Consider the following 15,847-nt stretch of genomic DNA (forward strand, 5'->3'; position numbering starts at 1 on the left):
CTGTCACCTGAACAGAACCGGTGGCCAGAGATGTGGCAGTCAGGCACTGCACCAGCCTGTCCTAAGCAGGATTGTCTTAATGTTTAATTTAACCAGACTGCAGGCAGCTAGCCATCAAAGGGGATACCCCTCACAGCCCCCACCCTCTCCCCTCCCCGTAACATCAACTCACCCAAAAGCTTCTGCAGCACTTGCCCATCATAAAGGTCCTCCTCAAGCTGCTTAACGATGATTCTCTCTTCCACCAGGACATCGTTAATCCAGTCAATGAGGACCTGGTGAATGGAGATGGGAGACAGGGTGTCTAGTCACTGAAGCACGTGAATTGCATCACAGGGAGCGATCAAAGTAAGGACCAGAAACAGGACCCCCTGCATGAATAATCACCTCCTGTACTTACTTCCACAAGAGAGAGATCAGGTGTGGAAGAAGAAATTTCAATTCTTGTTGAGCCCAGATCACGCAAGAGCCCTCTCCTCCTCCATGGCTGGTCAGCGATACATGAGGAAAACCCACAGCTCACTGCCATCTCTTAGTCTTTTCTGATCCTTTTGCTTCCAAAACACAGGCCTCTATCTCTTCAGCCAGATCTGTTCCATGTATTTAATACACTAACAAGCTTTGGAAGATCTATCTCTAAGCCAGCCACTAGAGGGTGAAAGTCACAAAGCCCTGAGCACAGCAGAGTGGCAGTCTATGTACGCACTACAGGGTATTTTACCCCTGTTTGGTCAATGGCCGGAAAGGGATAGGTTTTCACAAAGATAATATGCTTCTAGCTCGGGGTGGGCTAACTATTTGGCCTGAGGGGCACATCTGGGTAGGGAAATTGTATGGCAGACCATGAATGTAAGGATGAGGCAGGGGGCTGGGGAGTGTGAGACAGTGTTCCCTGTAAGCTGTGCCTTTCTGTGGCTGCTTGGGAGAGATTCAAATGCGCCCAGCTGATTAGCAGCACGCACACAGGTAGGGATTTTTGCTACTAGTGGTGGTGCACATTCACACAGGCCTCAGTGCACATAACAAATTTAATTCCACATTTTCACATGCATGGAAAAGATTAGAGGGAACACTGGTGTGGGGCACAGGAGGGGCGCAGGGCAAGGATGTAAGCCATAGTTTGGCCATGCTTGCTATAACTCCATCTATGGACTAAATATCAGAGGGGTAGCCATGCTAAGTCTGTATCCGCAAAAACAACGAGAAGACTTGTGGGACCTTACAGACTCACAGATACTTGTGGAACCTTACAGACTCACAGATATTTTGGAGCACAAGCCCATGAAAGTTTATGCTCCAAAAAATCTGTTCATCTATAAAATGCCACAGGACTTCTTCTTGTTTTTATGGGCTAAATAGACTCTCTGAAGTATAATCCCAGCTCTCTGTCAACCCAAACAAGAAACGGGTGAGAAGTAGGGAGACCAGACAGCAAGAAAGAAAAATCAGGACACTTTTTTTTTTTGCGGGGGTGGGGGGAGGGAAGCGGGGGGATTAGAATTGAGTATAGGTGGGAAGAAGCCATAGAGCTGCCAGGTGTCTGGCTTTCAGCCAGAAGTCTGGTTGAAAATGGACTCTGGTGGCTCTGGTCAGCACTGCTGACCAGGCCATGTAAAGTCTAGGTGGCTGCATGGAGGGAACTAAGACAGGCTCCCTGTCCGCCGTGGCTCTGCACAGCTGCCAAAAGCAACAGCATATCCCCATCTGGCTCCTACATGGAGGAGCAACCAAGGGGGCTCCACATGCTGCCCCCACACCCAGCATCGGTTCTGCAGCTCCCATTGGCTGGGAATCATAGCCAATGGGATCTGCCTGGCCACGCTTTCATGTAGAAGCAGGGGGCAGAGGGAGCGCATGCCACTTCTTCAGAGAGCTGTACCCTTGAGCCCGCCCCATCACACCCCAACCTCCTGTCCCACCCCTGATCCCCCTCCTGCCCACTGAACCATTTGATCCAAACTTGAATCTCCCTCCTGCATTGCAAACCCCTCACCCCCAACCTTACCGCATAGTCTGCACAAGACCCCTCGCACCCAACCCCCTGCCCCCCTCAAGCTCTTGTCTGCCAGCTGAGCCCCTTATTTCTGGCCCCACCCTGGAACCTGTGCTCCCATCCAGAGCCTCAGACCTCCTGTACCCCAAAACCCTGCGCCAAAGACCTGATCCCCCCTCCCACCTACCTAACCACTCAATCCTACCTCAGACCCCCACAATACCACACCAGAGTCTGCAAACCTAGCCAGAGCCCTCACTCACACCCCACACACAACCCCTCCCTACACCAGCCCAGAACCCCCTCATATGCCCTGAACCCCTTATTTCTGGCCTCACCCCAGAACTGAACCCACAGCCCAGAGCCTGTATCCTCTCCCACACCCTAACCACTATTTCAGTCCAGAGCCTCCTCTGCTACTCTGAACCCCTCGGCTCTACCTTCAGCCCAGAGTCCCCTCCTTCACTCCCAAACCCTATCCCTGGCCCCACCCCAGATCCCACACCTCCAGACAGAGCCATCACCCCTTCCTGAGACAGCCTGTGGAAGCAAACGAGTGGGAGGGTTGGGAAAGCAAGTGACAGAAGGAGGAGGACAGGGGAGGAGGAAGTGTGGCCTGGGGAGGGGGGCAGAAGGTTGGAAAGGGTGTTTGGGTGTGCATGATCCTAGGAAGCCAGGGGCAGGCGGGGATGGTGGGGATAGTTACATATATGACAAAGCCCCTAATACTGGGACATCTGGTGACCCTAATGAGATGTTACATCATGCACCAGCAGCACACTATAGACAGACAGGAGTGTGGAACCAAAATGCTCATTGACTGAGCCAGTCTGACAGGCATTCTGTACTGTACTGTGCATGGCAGTTCCCATATGCTAAACTAGCTTAACTATAAAATCTTGCATGTGCTAACTGAAGCCAGAAGGAGCATAAGTAATCTTTTTTCAAAGGGATATCTTTAAATTTATCCGGCCCCTGACATAACCATTTTAAAAGTTACAGGTAAAACAGTGTCATGTCTTTGTTTAGCTGGCACTCACATGGGGAAAATGTAGTTCATCACTTGTTTTGCTCCAGTTTACTATGTTAAGCTTCCTATATTAAACCACATTTTGCTGAAGTAGTGTAGTTTTTGTGATAAAAGAGATCTTGTTTTCTGCTCTTAAACTTGTGCCTGTAAGTGAAGATAGCAGTACTGTCAATCTCAAGTGTTCAAATGCCAGGAGGCAGGACTGCCCCAAAATCTTGAGAGTAGCTTAGAAATCATAAGGTTTTAAATTTGAGATATATATGAAATTGTAGAGTCTATTGATGTGCTTTCTGGTGTAACTATGAACATTTGGATCGCCTCCTTTTTTTTTTTTTTTAAACCTGAAAGCTGAGATTTGTATATAATCCTGTGATGATATGAACTGAGAATTTAAGGGAAAAAACAAATATTGCCAGACTTGTGACAAAAATCACAAGAGTCAGGAACACACACATTTGGGGTGTGCTGATTACAAGGTGCATTTGGCTAATTTATACAAGTTAGTGAGGTTCAGCTGTATTAAGCTACCTTACAGCAGCAGAGACATACTAAAGCTTGTTGACATAAGGCCAGCAAAGTGTCCCAGAGGGAAGTAATTGGTTAAGCACACTGACACACTAATCTCTAAGGCTCGGTCTACACTTGTCACAGAAGATTGAATGCTTAGATTTGATCTTCCGGAGTGCTGTTTCACACAGCGAAATGGCGCGTTCCAGGGTCAATGTTGACCCCAGAACTCCTTGCAAGCCACAAGAGTGGGAGCAGTGCTTCCATCGGCATTGTGCATTGAGGACAGGGACGAATATCAACAACTGCAAAATCGATTTTTGGTATACAACTGGTGTACCTAAAACTGAGTTGCAGCCATCGATATTCAATGTAAATGTAGACCCAGACTAAGACTATGGCTACACCACAGAGGTACTTCAAAATAAAACATTTTGTAACAGTTATTTTGAAGTATCTTATTTTGAAATAACACAGAGACACACAAAATGCATTTCGAAGTAGCACCCAGGTATTTTGAAGTAGCAGTTCCGGACACATAGTGCTATTTCAAAATATTGCCAATGGACTTAAGGTGACCATATTTTCCTTGGCCATATATGGGGCACCCATGCTGTGTGGGGGCTCCCTAGCTATAGAGGCAGCTGCCCTGCAGGGGAGAGAGGGGAAGAGGTGGGAGGAGTCCACAGCTATACAGGAGACTGTCCTGCAGTGGGGATTGGGCTGCCTCCCTGCATGGCCTCCCTGGCTGAAGGGGTGGCTGCCCCACAGAGTGGCTGCCCAGCACTGCTGGGACACCAGGTCCCCCTTAAAATCTTAGATGAAAGGACAAAACACACTACCCTATCCTCCACCATGCCCTGCCTTAGTGGCAGGGCCCCTGGCTCCCTCTCCTGCTACTGCCTGTACTGGCTTGTCAGTATGTGCTGCATGTGCTGCAGGGGTAGCTGTTGATTGATTTTACCTACAGCTGCAACTACACTGGCTTGGGAGAAGGGCAGCTCAGCAGGGGGACTGAATATTTGGGACAAGTAGGTCTTTTGATAAAAAAGGGCAAGATGCCTGCCTAAAATACAGGACTGTCCCAGTGAAAACGGGACAGATGGTCACCCCGATTGGACATAGAAATAGCTTACTTCGAAATAGCACTATTCCGTATCCTAACGGAAATTATTCCTCCTGTAATGAGGTTTACCAATTTCAAAATAATGCACCTGCCATCTAAAATTTCATGTGGGCACACTCTAAAGGTACCTCACTATGTTAAGACAAAATAGGGTGTGCCAGAGGGACATATATGGTCCAGTTAAAGTAGAGCACATTAGAGTACTTTAAAGAAAAAATCACATCCCTTTAGGACACTTCGCCAGTGCCACATGGGCAATAATATTTAATATTCATAAAGTACTCTGAGATCCTTATGCCCATGTACCTCTAACATGATCCTTAAATGCCTCCATGGTTCTGTGAAAATGAACAAAACTAAAATCGTGGCTAAAAAAGCACAAATTTTCACAAGTTTCAGCTGGATGACATAGTGAGCCTTTAACTCGGGGTGAACTGGAAGAGGTTTGTGCTCATCTCCCCTGTGCTCTGAGCTGCCTGGAAGCAAAAGAGGGTTGCCAATAAAAAGAATGCTCTACAAGTCTCCCCTCCTTCCCCCGCCCCCACTTAATTAAATTTCCATGATGCAGTAGCAGCAGGTCTTTAATGCTGGGCCGGATATAAGCACATGATTTAAAAGACTCGAGTGAAACGTATTTTTCAATAAGAGGAGGGCAGGAGGGGAATAGATCTTAAAGACACCCAGTGACATAGTGCTCTGCAATATGTGTATATGCTTCGTCATTCACTCCAGTCAGGCAAACATCACTTCCTCAATAAATACAGTGAGGTGCCCATCCTCTTCCTCTTTCTGCCATAGGGGCACCACTCCTTTCATTCTCCTTCCTGACATTTAGGCCGAGATTTTCAAAGGAGCATAAGGTCATTGAATACTTATGTCCCCTCAGATTTCAGTGGCAATTAGGTGCCCTGCTCTCTTCAGGTCCTTTGACAAACCCAGCCATTGTCAACTCGCCAAAGATTACACTCAGCCTAGACAAAGTAAGTGGAGTGAAGCCTGGGTGGAACAGTTTGGAAGGCACTATGCAATAGGGCAGATCACATGACCAGAGCAGGCCATGCAGCCATGGCTTTGTCTACACTGTCAATTGAGCAACAAAGTTCTTGTTGATCAGGGACAGTTAGCACGCACACACACACACACACACACACACGCTCTCTCTCTGCAAATGACACAAGCTTTGCTGGGGCAAGCACTAATGTAAACCCTGCTTTGTCCACAGGAGCTTATGAGGGCTGGAAGATTTTCGTCAGCAAGAGTGCTGACAGGGTTTACACTGCCTGACTTTTAATGCTACAGCTGTGTTGGCACAGCCACATCACTAACAGCTGTGAAGCTTAGACATACCCTTAGGACAGGGAACGCCATCCTAATATTTTATAGTCCCCTTCTGAAGGAATCAAGGAAGTATAGATTGTTGGTAAGGGGGAAAATGAGGTTACAGTATTTTTAGTGTAGGAAGTGATTATTACAGCAAAAGGAAGAGGAAGAGGAAATGGGGGTGGGAGAAGACGACCACGGTCCTTTAGCACAGAATCATAAGGCTGGAAGGGACCTCAGGAGATCATCTAGTCCAGCCCCCCTGCTTCAAGCAGGATCAACCCCTACTAAATCATCCCAGCCAGGACTTAACTTAGCATTACTGACTGCAACTTCAGTAAAAATCAACTTCCAATTAACTAGGCACATTCTTTTGCCAGATGGTAAAATAGAGATTTTATAGCCTCTTCCTGAACTATGCCACCTTGATAACTGTTGGGCACCAACAGAAAACATTTAATGAAGGAGAAGTCAAAGAAATACATGGTTAACGTCATTCCATAACAGAAGCAGGAAGATTTTTTTTTAAAGTACATTTAGTGCCTGAATAAAGTGGTTCGAATTTCAAATGTGCAAAAGCTCTCAGCCTGCAGCAGCTTCCACTGAGAACAATGGCAACTTTTGGGTACTAAGAGCACCTGAAAATCTGGCACAAAAGACTGTGAGTGAAGTTACTTCATCACCTTTCTAGTAGCAACTGTGAGAACAGACAGAGAGACCCTGGGTAAACAGATATCAAAAAGATCTATAAACTAGGAGACTCAACCACCATTTTCAAAATAGGAAGCTTAATCCCATCAACTTCTCAAGTTACTTAATTACTTCAGAAAAATGGCATCCTAATGTAAGGCCTTAAACTCACAGCACTCACCAGTTAAATTCAGAATATAAAAGATCTTTTGGCAAAAGCAAATAAAGGCTAGAGAAATAAAACAAGGGCTAGTTGTCCATTTTCTACAAAAATTTATTCAATGGATATATTTGAAAAGAGGGAGCAAAAAATATTAAAACTAGTTTAATATGAGGCCCTCCTACAGTAATTAATTTGTAATTAAAAAATAAACCACCCAAACCTTCCTGAAAAAGCCCTCAGAGGCAAAAGCAACCATTTTCAACAACCAAAGTTAGCCAGACTGCCCCTTGATTTCCTGTTTGAAAAAGCTTGTCTCTCTCCGAAGAAACCTGGAAAAATACTCTCTGCACTGGATCTTTTTAACTCTTTCATGGGGAGAAATAGAGTAACTTGATTTAAAATGTACAAGAAAGACAGATTTTCTTTTCTGGTTCTTCTCCCACAGAGGCTTAACTCTTCACATTTTCCAGGTCTCCAAGTTACTCAAAGCCAGAAGCACAATCTAGCCAATTATCTCCAACAGCTGACTATTTAAGCAACTGAATATAGGTTCAGACACAGAAAAGGTGTAAGCATGTCCTTAACTAAGGATGTGTGTAGTCCCGCTGGAGTGTGTGGCAGTATTTCTCTGTTCTAAGTTGTGTGCACACTTCACTGTTAAGTGCTGGATCAGGACCTTAAATGCCAAAATGTGGAATTTCTTTTAGGGCTTGTCTCCACTACACAGTGAATGATCCACCAGTGGCCAATTTATCCTGTCTGCTTAGACAGGATAAATAGACCTTCCAAGAACTCTCCAATAGACTTTGATACTCCACACACACCCTTATTTTCACTTTGCAGAACCCCAGGGTTCCAGGGAACACCGTTTGGAAAACACTGAGCTATGGTATTCACATAGCTGACGCTGCACATCTGAGATCGGCGGTGGGGGAGGGGATGAAAGGGGGGCCTTCAGGTGTATTTGGCTAGTAGCAGTTTTAAAACTCAAGTAAAATTAACTTCTCTCCTTATCAAACCACGTCTGTGTCAGATCCCCAGGCACATATCTGCATAATAATGTCAGTGGTGCTTTACATTTTGACATATGTTTATTAAACCACTTTTAGGGGAAACTCTTGCATCTGGTTTAATGAGCCATGTTTTATTTAGAAGTGCTGGGCTGAAAATTGAAATTGCCACCAGGCAGAAACCAGGAATAAAATAGTATGAATATCCTACTGGTGGAAAAATAAAACTGACCTGCCTGGCTAATGTGCACAGGCGAGCTCATTTTTTGTATCAAACTTCACCAATAGTGTAAAGTGCTTTGTTAGAAAGGATGCTTGCCCCTGAAACACAATGAAACCTATTCAGAGCAAACCTGCAGAGATCAAGGACAAAGACCCCTAGGTCACCACTGCAAATAAAGAACAGGCACAAAACAGAACAAAAAACAAACAAAAACTGAGTTCATCAGAGCATCTGGAACAACTGAAAAGCAGGAAGCCCAGCAACCAAAGAAAGAAAGCCAATTCCAAGCAAAGGGTCATTCAAACAAGAGTTGGAATAACCTTCTCCAAGAGAATGTGAAAGTATGCAAAAAACAAGATAGCTTAGCTCACTTTGTGGTTGTGTGTGGAAATTGCTAGGGCAGGGGCCTGCAACCAAAAGGGCGAGAAAAGCCATTTTTTTCAAATTCAATTACAAAAATCAATATTTTAAGAGTTGCAGTGCATATGAATACAAGACAGTCCTTAATAAATAATGTCAAACCGTATATTTTGTAACCCCTATTTTAAGAAGAGCGCGCACACAATGATTCATACCAGTTAGAAAGTGAAATTACCCCCCATCTCCAGGCTTTACCCACCTCAGCTCCCAAACCCACCCCCATCTCCAACCTTAACCTCCCACGATCCCCAGGCTTAACCCCATCAGCGCCAAATCGCCCCCTCATCCCCAGGTTTAACCTGACCACTAAATCCAGATCTTACTTGCCTTCCCTCTGCTCTCCCGCTACACGCACTCTGGGTGCCCCTCTCCCCATCTGGGGTCCCCCCCAAACATCTCAGACCAGAACAGGCCTTCAACTTTCCCAGCTGTTCCCCACCCAGCAGCACCACTGCCGTGCTCACCCGATCCCAGGGCCAGGTGGGGAGCTGGGCTGGGTCCTGGGAGAGCTGACATAGCACCCACGGCTGCAGATCCAGGCTCCAGCAGCTGCTGCGGAGTGAGGAGGAGCTGGTGGGTGCCATGCTGCCCAGGAGGTGGCGCTGGCCCCACAGGGGAGGGAAGCTGTGCTCACAGAAGGCTTCCCCTTGCCTCTTCCTCCTTAGCACGGCTGGGCAGCTCCAGCAGGGGCAGGCGCAGCTGTGTGGCTCCAGAAGGGGAAGACTCAGCCCTTCCCCTGCATGTGGGGGAAGTGAGCAGGGGGAGGGACAGCTGAGTCTGTCTGCACTGCCCCTGCTGAAATAATGGAATGAAATTGAATTAGTTTAATGGCCGGCAAGGCGGCCGGGGCGATCCAGCCGTTAAACCAATTCAATTTAGTTCCATTACTTCAGCACTGCAAGGCAAAGAGCAGCAAGCAGCTTCTTAAAGGGCCAGATGAGGCTCTGAAGCTGCAGGTTGCCGACCCCTATGCTGGGGTAAGTCAACCAAGTCTACAAGCCTTTTAGATAAACTTCCAGTGCTGGCTTTTTCTGGACAAGCAGATTAAAAAAAAAAAATCAAGACTGAACATGCAAAACTTGCACTGGTTAGTCACGAGGCAGGCAGGCTGACCTTTGTGAAACCTGACAAACCCAACTGCAAAGCTCAAATATTCCATTTTAAGTTTTGTCTTCAGTTTATCTCATTGGCCCAAAATATCTGATGGCCTCTAATCCTGAAGGAGTTTAAGACCAAATAGAAAAGTCTGCTGAAACACAAGAATGATCAAGCAGCTTTGCTTGGAGCAGGATTCAGTTGCAACACCAGTTGATTTGGTTGCTGTCGAATCTGGCCTGAAAGGCACAGGCTTCAGATCTAAATCTGCCAAAACCAAAATACTGTAAACTGTCTTCGCAAGATTTTGACCCCAACTGACAGAAACCATGTAGAATCAGCTGATTGTAACTAAGGTGAACAGATGTCCTGGTTTTATAGGGACAGTCTCATATTCAGGGGTTTGTCTTACACAGGTGCCCTCCTCCGCCTCCCCCCATGCACATTCCTTGTCCTGATTTTTCATAGTTACTATCTGACCATTCTAATTATGCCAGACCATGGAAATGTACGGAATTCAAACCGCCTGAAATACACCAGACTGGCATAGACTTTTTAGCCAATAACTGGACAACCCCCAGTGAGTGATTAATTCAAATTACACAACACCAACTATGCAAAAACCCTGCCTTTTAAAGCTACACCTGGAGCAGAGGACCACTGATTGATTGACCACTGATCTGTTTCCAGAGACTGGCAATCAAAGGCACAAGAGCTGTATGAAGGAAAAAGTGAACTGACCAGTCAGTATCAGGTGGTGTCTGGTTTCTGACTTAAACTTAAACAAGAACTTGTAACCAAAAGGGCAAAGCTAACTGTGGGGTTTCAATGACTGATGCTTGCTAAAGCCTTATATTTGGGTCAGGGTAAGCTCTGGTAAAGACACTTAGCATGCATGCAGATTCTTTTATTGTTTGTATATGTTTTCTCTGCAACGGTTTTGCCCTAAGAATAAATGCAGTTTGCTTAGCGAAGGCTGGTTGGTAAGTGACATATATCCTCTGGGGGAAAATTTAACAACTTGTTCTGCATCCTAATCAGCATTGTTAGAAAAACCAGAGGCTACGGCTCCATTAGACACATCTGTCGACAAACAGAGTGCAGACGAACACTAAAGCAGATCAAAAGAGTGATCCGCTCTGTTGACAGAGCGGCTGGACTGCCCAGCTGCTCTCTCAACAAAACAGCCAACATGAAGCACAGAAGACGGGCCTGCCCAGTGTCCTAGAAGCCCTGTCTGTCAAGAGAGGGCCCCCCAGAGCATTCACATGACCTTTCTGTCGACAGAATCTGTTGACTAAGGCTGCTGAGCTTTGTTGGCAGACGGCACATTTTGCGTGTGGGCGTGCAGCGGGTTTTGTCAAAGATACTCGCTTGTGTAACCATAATCATGGGGAAGTAAAGAGAGACCGCAAGCCTAAATCCTTCTGTCTGAAGGAAGAGAGAGGCTGTTTCTCTGCCCCACAAGAGGTGACTGCTGGGAAGTCTAAAACTTCAGTGGGTGCTGCCATCAAGGAGAGCGATCAAAAGTGCACTTAACCCTGAAACTGTGACGTGGAAGTTGCAAGACTTCCCTTGGCCTGACTGGAGAAAATCCTTAGAGAATAGGTGTTTCCATGGGATTGTGAATGAAATTTTCAAAAGTGTTAACTGATTTAGGAACGTAAGTCCCAATGACCGTCAATGACATGTGGGCTCCTAACCCAGTTAAGCATTGCAATAATAAGTAGAGAAATGTCTAAAGCCTTTAAAATTCTGGGTCCTAGACACTTTAGGAAATTACGCTGGCTGTACTGAACCTGAACCAAAAATCAGGCCCCTTCCAGTTTTGGATCTAAAAACACATAGATGTGAGACTTCAAGTGGATTCAAATTTGCATTACTCTGAAGATCGCACTATGCTTGAAGTTGTTCAGTAGAACTGGAAGAGCTTACAAATATCCCTCAGTATGCATTAGAATTAATTAAATGGATTGGTTTCAACTATGTTCACATCACCTCGGTGTTAAGTAAACAAATTTAATGGCAGGAAGGTTCACCAAAATTGAGACTCATAAAGCAAACAATACAGGATATTAACGGGAAATGTGCACATTGGAAACCTGATAATAAGGTCTTGTCTAAATGGCCTCAAAGTTCAATCTAAAGAGCTAAACTGAAGTACACACCAAAGTGACTGGTTGTTAACGGCGCCCTGTGGGCACTGCTGGCACAAACCAAAAGATATCTAGTTTGCATTACCTTAGATCAACATGATGCATTTATCTGCAGCAGTTTGATGTGTGCAGCAGTTCAGACCCAAACCACAGGGTCATGGTGACAAGCCCTAAGAACCAACATGCTTATCTAATCGGAAAAGAGCAGCATACCATGCAACCAAAGTGATCAAAAGTAACCATCAAAGCTGAATTGCAAATTCATCAATTTGCATACAAGCCACAAACCACAAACGAGTCTGAGAAAAGTTTAAGCAGGTTACCCACAGCAAAAAAAAGTCCAAAAATTGCTGGATAAGCTATTTACTGTGAATTACTGTCTCAGTTCTTGTGTTTTGATCTGAACTCCCACCATAGGGCCATCTTGTCAATTTCATACACTTCTAATCTGAACCTGCTGTTTTAGGAAGCTCAGAACTGGAAATCGCTACAGGCAGCAACACATAAGTAGAAAACGGGGATTGATGACCACCAGTGGGATTTATTTGATCATCTTGTTGTTCTTTCCAGTTGGATTTCCTACTGACCCATTGTGCCAGACTATTTTTAAATTACATAAATTATACTAAACACCACTTTAAGCCCATTTCTACCTGGTGAACCTTTTCAGTTCTGTAACAGCATTTAAAGCATTTGTTGTAGTGTCCCCACACAGCAGCCATTCAATAAAAGAGACTTACTATTCTTGCTTGGCCTGGGATGAAAAGTTATTATCCCTTTTGTTCTTTCTGCATTAGGGTAGGATTCCACACTCTTTCTACCCCAGAGCTATGGCAGTTACATTTTAATCACTTCCAAATGCACACAAAAGACTGCAGTGCTTAATCCACTACAGATAACAATTCCCATTGCAGAAGGGAAGAAGAGATTAAGCAACCTTTTCTGTAGAGCCAAAAAGTATTAAACAATATGTCACCATTTGATTCCCTGCTTCATTTTCCCAGGGGCTTCCCTGCTCTCATTCTGCTTTTCACAGCACTGATTACTGAGGGTGCATGCAGTGGACTGGGAACAATTAAGAAAGGGGATTAAAAATACTAGAGAGGTATCCAATTTTAGAGAGGTGAGAGCAAGCATGAAAATGTTCAGGATCAACATTAAAGCTTTAAAAATAACTATTCAGCTTTACCCTCTCTACTTAACGGTGATCTTCAATTGTCTGTGGGGCACAGACTGTCTTGTTCTGGCTTTGTACAGCATCTAGAACAATGGGAACCTGGTCCACAAATAGGGTTCCTAAATGCTACTGCAACCGAAACAAACAATACAGTAGACCCCCGAGATACGTGCAACTCGAGTGCACGTACCTCAGGGTTAATGCAACTCTGAGTGGTGTGGAAACTGACCAGCACTGCTGTACTGATCAGTTTCCCTGTTCCCCTCAGGGGCTGCAGCTGACTCAGCAGCCACTGACAGGAGAGGTTTCCCTGCTCCTGTCAGGAGCTGGGAGAGTCAGTCTGACTCTTGGTTGCCACCACTGACCGGAGCAAGGAAACTGACCAGCGTTGCAGCAGCCCTGGTCAGTTTCCATGCTCTTGTCAGTGGCAGCAGCTAAGAGCCTAACTTTCGGCTGCTACCACTGACAGGGGCAGCTGCTGCCACTGGCAGGAGTGGGGAAACTGCTCCTGTCAGGTGTGGCAGAGTCAGGCTGCTGCCCCTAAGAAATGTGTGGTGGGAGAGCCAGGAGTCAGGCTGCTGCCCCTGAGAGGAGCAGGAAAACTGACCGGTGCATCAGTGCTGGTCAGTCTCCTGTGAGTGACAGGCAGCCCAGAGCCAGGCTCTCCTCTGCCCTGGAGGAACAGGAGACAGGAAACTGACCAGCACTGATGCACTGGTCAGTTTCCTGGCTCCCCTTAGTTGCACGAATTTTGACTTACGGGGATTGTGCAAGAACCCAACCCCCATTTAAACCCAGGGTCTACTGTAAACATTAGTAATAGACAGTTTAATGAGCCATTAAAAGAATACAGAGCAAAGTGAAGATGAACATGTCACCACTTTCATTAGGTCATTCAGACACAATTACCGCATAATTCAATCTTCTCTCTGCCTCAGTCTCAAACCAAGGCAGACCTCAAATTCCTTTCCAATTATATCACTGTACAAACTCCGTCTTTAAATAGAGCTTCTGAAAAATTAACAAATGTAGAAACTTCACTAGAAGACACACCAGGCTCTTTTGGGATGATCCAGAGCAGTGCTTCTCAATGCGCGGTACACATACCCTTAGGGGCACACAAGAGAAATCCGGAAGGTAAGTGCGCTGTGCGGCTCTTTGAGCAATAAAATGCTCAGAGCCACAAGAGCGCTGTGCGCTGTTCTGCGCACCTGTCCTTCCCCAGCGCCTGGAGGGAGAAGCACGTGGCAGTGGCGATGGTGGTGGCGGGAGCGGCCACTCTGGTGAGTCACCGGCATTGGATTACAGCGGGGGCGGGGGGGGGGGGGGTTGCCTGGCTCTGGAGGAGGAGGGATTGGGTTAAAGTCGGGGGGTGGGGAGGGCTGGGGCTGCCTGGCAGAGCTGGTCCTAGGGACGGGCAAGCCGGGTAGTTGCCAAGGGCCGCCAATTTCAAGGGGCGGCTGAAATGGACCAGACCGTGAGTGGCTGGAGCCGGTGTGTGCTTGCTGAACAGGGACAGGGCTGCAGCTGAGCAGCCTGATGGCCAGGGCACACTGCAAGTGGCTGGGGGTGCAGCAGGCCCAAACAGGAGGGCACAGCAGCTGGGAGGATGCACCTGCACCTGCCCCTCCTCCGCTACGCAATGGGCCCCATTTGCCCGGGGCCACTGATTAGTTAGGACTGGCCCTGCTGCCTCGTCCCGGAGGAGGGGAGGGGGATTGGGTTAAAATGGGGAGCTGGCAGTGCCTGGCTCTGGAATTTTAATTTTAATAGTAAAAACTAAATTAAGTAATCGTGTCTACAGAAAAGGATTTAATTGTGACCCTCTGCAGTTTGAAAGCTAGGTTTGTACACTTGATTTCATCAAACAAGCTCAAATTTCACATTAACTTAATTATAATTTTATTGTAATTTCATTGATTGCTGTTCATTGACATTTGCATAAAAATACATACTTATGTATGAATAAAAATTGGACTTATTTTATGTTTATTGATCCTCTTTGCACAGTCATAAGTACGATGGCAAGTTTATTGTCTATAGGCAATTTCTTCTAACTAACCAGTTACAATTAAGTTGTTTAAACAAATGTGTTGCAATGGTAGAAAAAAATTTGCATGTGTGAAAATTGTGGGTACTGGGGTGTACATATATTTTTAAAGCAGTACTTTATAAAAAAAAAATAAAAGGTTGAGACACGCTGGTCCAGAGGAGGGAGCTCCTAGTGGTTTCCAGGACCTAGGGCTCAGTTCTCCATTGTCGTGAATGTTGTACAGCCACGTGCATAATGGGAGTAAAATGTAACCAGGCTGATTTGTAAGCAACTGTGCTGACTCATGGTGAACCAGGCCCAATCCATGCATGCAGACCCTGTGCCTGTGAGGAAGCTCATTACAGTATCAGAGTTCAAGCTGTCATGCTCACTCTAGAAAGATTTTGAGGTGAGAAGAACCTTGCTAATTTACATTAACGGCTCAAAAATTCATTCCTGACCACCACATAAGGGCTCCAACTTCCACCAAATTCAACAGTAAAGCTCCCACTGATTTCAACAGGAGCCGGAAAAGACCTTGGCTATGTCTACACTAGCACACTACGGCCATGTCTACACTAGCCAAAAACTTTGAAATGGCCATGCAAATACATATGCAGCGCCTCATTAGCATGCGAGCAGCCGCAGCACTTTGAAATTGATGTGGCTCGCCGCTGTGCGGCTCGTCCAGATGGGGCTCCTTTTCGAAAGGACCCCGGCTACTTCGAAGTCCCCTTATTCCCTTATGCCAAATACATATACGTATACATATACAAATACATATTCAGCACCTCATTAGTAAACTTTGAAATGGCCATTTGCATGGCCATTTCTAAGTTTTTGGCTAGTGTAGACGTAGCCTAGGTCAAAATAGCCTATTTCAAAATAAGAACATCGAAATAGGC

The 15,847-nt window shown here is 45.9% G+C and overlaps 1 protein-coding gene across 1 annotated transcript in view; it reads right to left on the reverse strand.

Annotated features, from left to right (window-relative positions):
- Positions 1-15,847, reverse strand: part of LOC142018195 (beta-parvin) — a 102,926-nt gene that overhangs the window by 39,590 nt on the left and 47,489 nt on the right. The window contains exon 4 of the mRNA XM_075003747.1: positions 173-275. Within this exon, the coding sequence (XP_074859848.1) occupies positions 173-275 (103 nt within the window). The remainder of the gene's footprint in view (positions 1-172; positions 276-15,847) is intronic.

This window comes from Carettochelys insculpta, chromosome 1 (assembly GCF_033958435.1).
Source record: "Carettochelys insculpta isolate YL-2023 chromosome 1, ASM3395843v1, whole genome shotgun sequence".
NCBI lineage: Eukaryota > Metazoa > Chordata > Testudines > Carettochelyidae > Carettochelys > Carettochelys insculpta.